Source organism: Nuphar pumila, chromosome 4 (assembly GCF_984573655.1).
Source record: "Nuphar pumila chromosome 4, dmNupPumi1.hap1.1, whole genome shotgun sequence".
NCBI classification, from domain to species: Eukaryota; Viridiplantae; Streptophyta; class Magnoliopsida; order Nymphaeales; family Nymphaeaceae; genus Nuphar; species Nuphar pumila.
In genome coordinates this window covers 26,298,366-26,307,518 of record NC_143252.1, presented here as the reverse complement: position 1 = coordinate 26,307,518, position 9,153 = coordinate 26,298,366, and the positions used below count along the sequence as shown (strand labels likewise).

General features: G+C 40.6%; 2 protein-coding genes and 1 non-coding gene across 3 annotated transcripts; all 3 read left to right on the top strand.

The window, feature by feature from the left end:
- Positions 1 to 6,343: 6,343 nt before the first annotated feature.
- On the top strand, positions 6,344 to 6,416 carry TRNAE-CUC (transfer RNA glutamic acid (anticodon CUC)). Its single transcript has one exon. It is a non-coding gene; the product is annotated as a tRNA-Glu (tRNA).
- A 237-nt stretch (positions 6,417 to 6,653) lies between these two features.
- Positions 6,654 to 7,424, top strand: LOC149839710 (pentatricopeptide repeat-containing protein At4g21065-like). Its single transcript, XM_090004917.1, has one exon. It carries the CDS (start codon positions 6,654 to 6,656, stop codon positions 7,422 to 7,424), a length of 771 nt encoding a protein of 256 aa, XP_089861043.1.
- A 694-nt stretch (positions 7,425 to 8,118) lies between these two features.
- On the top strand, positions 8,119 to 8,718 carry LOC149839709 (pentatricopeptide repeat-containing protein At4g19191, mitochondrial-like). The gene has a single exon (XM_090004916.1). The coding sequence runs from the start codon at positions 8,119 to 8,121 to the stop codon at positions 8,716 to 8,718; it is 600 nt and encodes a 199-aa protein (XP_089861042.1).
- The last annotated feature ends 435 nt before the right edge of the window (positions 8,719 to 9,153 follow it).

Sequence of the window (9,153 nt, the reverse complement as noted above, 5' to 3'; positions counted from 1 at the left end):
TGGGTTTCCAATCGACAAGCATGCTAACACCGAATTCATTAGAAACATCTTGATGACTCATTGAAAATGGGATGATTTGTTCATATTCCAAAGACCTTGGATATGAACTTTAAGTATTTTCATTGCAAGGAGTAAAAATTCTTCGCAAAAGAGCTTTTAGGCAAAGGTTGACAAGCTGATCCAGGCACTACTCCATCCAAACACAATTCCATCAACTTTCAACCCATCTGAGAGAGAAAAAACCTTCAACACTCCCAGAATCCTCTCATCAAAGGTATTTTTAAAAACCCTCATTTGACAAAATGCTTTTTAGAACATATTTTTAATGGTTTCAGTGTTTTCAGGTTTTTTTAAAATAAATCCAGTTCTACTTCATTCTAACTCATAAAATAACATCGTCACTTTCAACCAAAAGTAGAGATTTTTAGCTTTCTAACTGGCCAAAAATCACTTTGATCTAATTTCAGAGTGAAAAGTTACAACCAAAACATAGTTTTGAATTTTAAAATAACTTGTTTAAAAAGTAGGACCCAATTTGAGAGATTTTTTGACATTTCAAATGGTTGAATTTGGTTCTGAGCCAAAATGAGATTTTGTATATGAGGATGTCATCTTTCCAAAGCAACAAATCACTCACCAAACAGACTTTTGAATCCCTAATTATAGCCATTTTCCATGGTATGCTGAAACGGGTTTAAACCGGACCTGGATCCAGATCCACTAGATTGGCCAGTGGTACCCACTGGCACTGATCCAAATGAGTCTGGATTGGGTTTTGACCCAATCCAACTGAGGGTGGCCCAGATCCATTGGGTCGGCACCAGTGGTAGCCACTGGAGCCCATCCAAGTGGATCTGGGGTTTAACCCGATCCGAACCAAGAAGACCCGATCCAGGTCCAGATCCTCTGGACCTGATCCGACCCAGGACAGCCTGGTCCAGATCCAAATCCTTTGGATTGGCACCAATGGGTACCATTGGGTGATCCAAGTGGATCTTGGACGCAGGGCAATCCGTGTGGGCTGCACTGGCTCCAAGGGCTCGCAGCCAGTGTAGTAAGTCTTCTCACTTTCCAAACTTCCGATGATCATGACATTTATTAGTATTCTATTTCTAATTCCGTGTGGAGAACAATGAAATAGTTTTAAAACTTCCATATTTCCTGTATTCAGATTTGCATTTTATCTTTTTTACTATGCAGTATGCATTGTATTTCTGTAAAAACAATAAGTATGTTCTATTATTCAAAAAATTTAAAACTTTTCAATAATGGTGTTCTTTCTTTGAGAGCACTCCTGGGTCTTCACTTCCAGTCAAACCGCTACAAAGTATTGGAGTTCATCACCTGCCAAAATTATCTTATTTCCCCACCGCCCAGCGCCCTACTTTTGTGCTTGTTCCCCATTTTGACTAAAATTTTGCACATGTTCCTTTCTAATTGTCTGAATTGTTTTGCTCTTCCCCTCCATCCCAACCTTGTCCTTGTCTTCTTATTTGCTGAACTAATCCCTTCCCTAATTCAATCATACATCTATTTGAGTGATGTGACGATATCAACAATTTTGAGTGAACCATATGTCCAAACAATTTGGCTTGAATTTGTACTGGATTTTGGCAAAATTAAGAGGATAGACATTTGGTTAGGGGAAACTTAACTAAAAATAATAGTGAAAAAATTTGGACCAGCTTAGATCAAACCTGTATCTCACGACCATTTGGTTCATACTAAGGTCGTTTGTTTAATAGTCGGGAGTCAGTATCCAGTCTGTTGTAAAGAATCATAGCAACAGTCTAGTTTCCAAGTTTGAGATTCTGTTTGGCACTGAAATATGTCATTGTTGGTTGAGCACGCAGCTGACAAGAAAAAGGAAGCATTTGGTTGCATAAGATCTGAAAGGGATCTGTTTCTGAAGACTGAATGGTGCTCAAGCTGGTTTACAAGCAACCATAGATAAGACTACTTTCTTCAAGGCTAGTGATATGTACCCAACATGGACCATGGAAGCACCGACGAAAGCACTAAAAGATGCCATCAAATTGTCTGCACGATGGCAAGCTGTACCACGCCCTTGAGACAGACACTGCTGCATAAAGCTTGGAAGGCCCAAAAAAATTGTGTTATCTATTTTCTTTTCAATATATAATAACCTGTGGTAGCCATGGTCCCAGAAACTGGTATTGTATTGTAAATTCTGAAGAAGTTTAACAATAACCTAAGATCTGAACAAGTTTATGATAGTCCAATATAAGATCTCATATCATCTGTGTAATATGCTATCATATTCCAAGATAAGATCTCCTGCTATTTAATAAAGTCTCAGTAATTTTTTAGGTGGTTGACACGATTGTGCTTGTTATGCTGTTGTCACAAGAATCTGCGCAGGCAACGCATTGACTTCATGGTTCCATCCTGCTGCACCAGTAGCATAAAATTCCTGCACTAAATTGTAAGTTTTCCTAGTGAATTCTGATAAGGACATCTTGTTTCCGAGGGTTTCGCAATTGATGCATTAAAGAGGAAGAAATACAAAGTCAGAAACACTGTATTATAACTGAATGCTGATAAGAATAGCTGTTTTCAGAGTGTTTATCCCAAGAATTAATCTAGGATGGCATTGTTGTTCAAAAAAACAAGTGGCTGGATGAGACAACACAGTACTGCTCTGTACCTTCTGTATCATCTGACATGATTTAAATGTACTAAAAGTATTGATTCCTAAGTTCTAAGAGTCCCATGTGGTGGATGAGATTGGCGTCATAGTTTCTGTCATTGACAACTCTTGGTGTCCCCAGAATCCTAGATTGAGGTAAGATTGTGAATGTGACATTGCTTTGTGTCTATCTTCAACCATGAAGACTATACATGAATTAAACTTGATGCTTGCTAAAACTGTCGTGTTGTGACCTTCAAAGATGGACATATGACCAACCCTTTTCAGCTTTATCATGTGTAGAAAATAGAGAACCTGTGTGGGGCTGATCAATGTAGCGCTCAAGCTGGAGATCCGCTTCAGCTCAGCACGGAAAATGGCTTGAAGGTCTGATTCACCACAATGTATAAATGGTAGCCAGCTGCTGTGTAGAAAATGTGGCTTGATGCATTTTTGCAGTTGATCGGTTCACATGACCTTTTTGTATAAAATCTTCCCCGTCGATTCAAATTTAGCTTAGTGCCCTTGGGTGCCAATGCCTTGTTGGGCTCACACCAAAAGATTGGCTTGGTTCTTAAAGTTGACAAATGAGAGTGTCGGAAGGTCAGCTGCCTTATGAAGACACTACATTCTATACTCTCTCGTTAGATTTACATCTCACAAGGCAGAGATATAGATTGTCACACAATGTGGCAACTGCTCTAAATAAAGATGACTTCTGCTTAGGGGTCACTGAATTAAAAATAATAAGGAAAAAAATTTCAGCATAGGTCAAACCTGTATCACAGACCCGTTTGGTTCCAACTGAGGTCCCAACTTGTTATAAAGAATCACAGTCACAGTCTAGTTTCTGATTTCAAGATTCTATCTGGCACTTAAATACGTCATTGTTGGTTGAGCAGGCAGCAGACAAAGAAGGCACAACATCTTGTTGCATAAGATTTGAAGGTGATCTGCTTTGAGTGGTGCTCAAGCTGCTTTACAAACAACTATTGATGAGACTACTTTCTTCAAGGCTAGTGACATGTACCCAACATGGACCATGGAGGCTTAGAAGCACCAAAAGATTCCATCAAATTTTGTGTAGGAAGGCAAGTTGTACCACGCCCCCAAGACACCAGGCTTGGAAGGCTCAGAGGAGATGTTATCTATTATCTTTTCAATATATGATAACCTGTGGTAGCCATGCTTACAGAAACTGGTATTATATTGTAAATTCTGATTTCTAAACATGTTTGTCATCGTTCAATTCAACCTAAGACCTCATATATATTCTGTGTAACAAGCTATCATATTCCATGCCAAGATCACCTTCTATTTTATAAAATTTAAGGATTTTTTTTTTCATATGGTTGACTTATGATTTCGCTTTGCTAGATATGCTACTGTCACAAGAAACTGCACATGCAATGCATTGACCTTGCTGTACCATCCGTGCTGCAGCAGTTGCATAAGATTCCTGCACTGTATTATAACCGTTCTTAGTGGTTGCTGATAAGCTCAACTTGTTTTAGAGGGTTTATCACAATTGATAAAATAAGAACGAAGAAGAGAAAGTCAGAACAAGCTTGGTTTCAGAGCTTTTATAGCATTTGACTAAATAGATTGGAATAAACAAAAGTCAGAAGCTGAAAGTACTCTCATGAGTTTGGTAACTAATCTGAGATGGAGTCGTGGTTTAAGAAAAAAGGTGGCTGGATGAGTCAACACCGTACTTCTCTGTACCCTTCTTATCTAACATGATTTAAATGTACTATAAAAGTATTAATTGATTGCTAACTGCTAAGAATCCCTTGTGGTGGATGAGATTAGGGTCGTAGATTGACACACAATGTGGGAATTGCTTTAAATATTAACCTTTGTTTGCTTAGACCAGCTAGATGTCTTTGTGTGAATAGATGATGATATATCTCTACATAAAATTTGACAAATAGGAAAGGTGTTTCCTTTTAGCCACGTGATTCCGAAATAAATCCTCAATTCATTTCGTCTTTTGTGTTATCTGAGATATTTAAGCATTTTCTTCTCATTTTCTGCATTTTTTTCATGAATCAATGACAATATATAATTTCAACACCTTGTCTTTTGATGGAGACAGTGATCAAGTGGGTCATGGTAATTTCAATTCTAGACATTCTTCCAAACTTCTGATGATGAAGACATTGGTTTTCTGTTTCTGATCGTTTGGAGAATAATGAAAAAGGTTACTAAACTTCCATATTCCATATATTCAGATTATTTGTCATTTTATCTGGTTTACTATGCATTATGTATTTCAGTAAAATCGATAAGCTTTTTCTTTTATTCAACAATTTTAAAACCTTTCAATGTTGGTATACTTTCCTTGTGGGCACTTCTTGGTCTTGTCCAAACAACTACAAAGCATTGAGTTCGTCACCTATCAAAACTATCTTTTCCCTCCTTTTTTGCTACATCCCAGTTCCCTTCCATCCCCAGCTCGTCCTAGTGCTTCTTATTTGAATTAATCTTTACCCTCTTCGAAAGATGTAATGACCAACAATTTTGAGTGAACCATGTGGTCAATGTTTAGATAAGAAAATTGGCCTGAATTGGTACTGGATTATGGCAAAATATGAGGAAGACCTTTGCTTAGGGGCAACTGAATTAGAAATGATAAGGAAAAAATCCGCACCAGCATAGGGAAAACCTGATTGCCAGACCTGTTTGGTTTGTACTGCAGATCAATTTAATAGTTCTGTCAGTATCCAGACTCTGTTGTGAAGAATCATGGTCACTCTGGTTTCCAATTTTGATATTCTGTTTGGCACTAAAATATGTCGGTATTGTTGGTTGAGAAGGCAGCAGACAAGGGGCACCATCTGGTTGCGTAAGCAGGGGGATCTGTTTCTCATTAGTGCTCAAACTGGTTTGCGAGCAACTGCTGATCAGACTAGTTTCTTCAAGGCAAGCAACATGTACCCAGCATGGACCTGGGAAGCGTGACGAACACACTAAAAGAATCCAACAAATTGTATGCAGGATGGCAAGCTATAGCACGCCCGGAAGGCGCTGCTGCATAAGTGTAGCATCACGTCATGATTCTTTGTAATATGAAATTCACAAATGTGGAATGAATGGCTTTTCAAGAACTTCTGCAAACTTCATAAGGAGAAACAGCCCAATTGTTTTTTGCCAGCAGTAGGATTGTATTGTATAGACCCAAGGGCTTTGGCGCAGTGGGATGGGGCCGGCCTAGGCAGACGGGCAGGCAGTCTAGGTTCAAATCCCATGAGAGTTTGGCCACTCCCTGGGGTCGAGGGGTAAGCCCTCTGAGATTTAAGTAGACAGAACATCGACTATAAGTACGGCAGGTTGAGCCAGTGCAACTAGGTCTAAAAAAACAATAGGATTATATATAACAATGCCACAAATCTTATTTTCCAAAAAACATTAACAAGGAAAATCTTGCAACAAATGCCGGAATAAATAAATATAAAAAATATAACTAAAGGAAAATATAAGAATGTAAAGAAATAATTTTATTGCATTAGGTTGATGATAAAAATATCATATTTTTTTAAACATTTGGAGAATGTATCAGCTTTTTAGAATATCGCATCTCGCAATATTTTCAAACATTGTCTGTATCTGTTGCATAGTATGGTGCGGTTAATGGACGGTTTTAGGTTGCCAATTTAAGAAAAAAAAAAATATCTCGAATGATAACAGCAATCCGTTGTAGTCTAGTTGGTTAGGATACTCGGCTCTCACCCGAGAGACCCGGGTTCAAATCCCGGCAACGGAATTCATTTTTGTTTGCCCTTTTATTCTTCTTACGTACGCCCCCGCCCCCTCCCCCCCCCCTCTCTCTCTCTCTCTCTCTAAGTCCTTCCCGTCCCGATTTTCCTTGTTTCCCGAGGGACCATTTTCTCTGCAGTTGTGCAAACTCCATCTTCATCGTCTGCTCTTTTAGACTATCTTCTCTTCGCAGTTCGTCGTCCCCAAAGGATGACAACAACGTGCTGCTACTCTGCACGCGACTATGGCGATTCTCCTTCCTCCTCGTCGCGTACGCCACCCCAAAACCCTCCTTCCATTCACTCCACGGCTGTTCCATCAATCCATCCATCCCCAGATGGTTTCCCATCTGAAGCAGATACAGCGAGCCCATGCCCAACTTGTAGTGAATGGCCTCCAAGAAGACGATACCCTCTTAGCTGACGCCATCTTCCACGCCAAGCATGACTCTTACAACGATACTCTTTACTGCCGTCTGCTCTTCGATCGAATCTCCAGCCCCATCGTCTCTTCGTGGAACTCCATGATCAGACTCTACGCCAACTCCTCCTGGGACGCCTCGCTTTTCCTCCCTTTGTATCGGGAGATGCGGCGCGGAGGTAACCAACCTGACCATCTCACGTTTCCCTTCTTGCTCACGGGTTTAAGCAATGGTGGGACACTTTTGGGCGCCGTTTGCGTCCATACCCATGTTGTTAAATCGGGGCTTTCGTCGGATATCTTCGTGCAGACGTCGCTCATGAGCTTCAACGCGAAATGGGGCTGTTTGGAGTCTGCGCACCAAGTGTTTGATGGAATGAGCGAGAGAGATACCGCGTCGTGGAACGTTTTGATTGGTGGGTATTCACAGAAGGCCTGTCTAGAATCTGTTTTCACGGTTTTCCGGGAGATGCCCCTGTTGGATTGTTCGCCGGATTGCGTCACGATTATTGTTTTAATGCAGGGTTGTGTAGGGAAAGACAGTCTGCAGGTTGGGGAGTGCATCCACTGTTTGGTAATTAAGAATGGGGTGTAGAAGGTTGCTTCCGCGAAGAACACTCTGATTTCGATGTATGGGAAGTGCTAAGAGAACGGATCAGCTGAGGTCTTATTTGATGAAATTGACGTGTCTGATCGAACCACGGTCTCTTGGAATGCCTTGATTTCAGGTTATTGTTGTCAAGAGAATTATATGGGAGCAGTAAGGATTTTCAATCAGATGTTGCACTTGGACGAAAAACCCTATCTGGGGACTATTTTGAGCTTGGTTTCATCTTTTGCTGAAGTGGATGTACTGCCGGTGGGAAGAAGCATTCATTCTTTTGTTTTCAAGGCTGGTTTTGATTCAAACATCTCTGCTGAGAATGCTATTATTTCAATGTACTCAAAATGTGGGGATATACAGGCCGCGTATCAAGTTTTTGCTGAAACGCCAGTGAAAAACAGTGTCTCTTGGACTGCCATGATCTCTGGCTTTGCTCAAAATGGATGCTCAAATGAAGCTACAGAGTTATTGAATGCCATGGAGATTTCTTGTGGAAAACCTGATGCAGTCACTGTGGTTTCTGTGCTATCTGCTTGTAGCATCTCAGGGGATCTTGAATATGGGAGATGGATACGAATATTCGGTTACAAGAGGGTTCATTAGTAATGTAATTGTTTCCAATGCTTTGCCTGACATGTACACTAAATGTGGCAGCATGAATGATGCTTTTGAATTTTTTGAAACAATGCAAGACAAGACCATCATGTCTTGGACAACTATGATATTGGGTTATGCAATGAATGGAGACTGCAAGAAGGCACTCAGTGCTTTTTTTGAGATGGTGAAGCTGGGCATGAGACCCAACCAGATAACGTTTCTCGCCATTCTTTCAGCGTGTGTCCATGCTGGATTACTGGAGAAAGGTTTAGAGATTTTTTATTCTATGACTGCTAAATATCACATACTTCCCACGTTGGAGCACTATGCTTGTATTGCTGACCTTCTAGGTCGCAGGGGGAAAATTCAACAAGCACTGGATTTAGTTCAGAGCATGCCCTTTGAACCTGATGCTGGTATTTGGGGTGCTCTGCTGGGAGCTTGCAGAATCCACCATGAAATTGAGATAGGAGAATTTGTGGTAGAGAGACTTCTTGAGCTCGAGCCAAGTGCTGTGTCCCATGTTTCCATGGCCAATGTATATGCTGTAGAAGGGAACTGGGAAGGCGTCGCAAAACTAAGAAGGATGATGAAGTCAAAAAGAGTGAAAAAAACACCAGGTTGTAGTTTAGTTCAAGCAAACGGCAGGGTTTGCTCATTTGCTGTAGAAGATAGGTCCCAACCCTGAATACATCAAGATTTATGAGGTTGTGGATGGGCTTTAAATTTAAAGGCAACTGGAGTTGGCGAAATTCAAGAAGCCATATAATATTGATGCGTTGTCTTCTAGGTCTCATGCACAGAAATGTCAAGCCTTCAATTGATAGAATAGTTGTTTTAAATTGCTTTTCCTCACCAAAAACAAAGGTCCTGTCCAGATGGTTTTCCTGTAAAAAATTTTCCAAGACTTCTGTGATTCCATGGGAGCAACTGTGAACAACTGGGGCAGCACTACAGCTCTGATTCATTACCGGTGGTGAAGCACAGAGCCGATGCTCTGGCTACAGAGTTTTCACGGCAAAACCCTGATTCAGATTCCCATCATCTCCACATTGTGTGTCTGATTCTATACTGCATCTGGCCTGCTAATGCACTTCTATTTGACAAATTATTTATGGAAGTG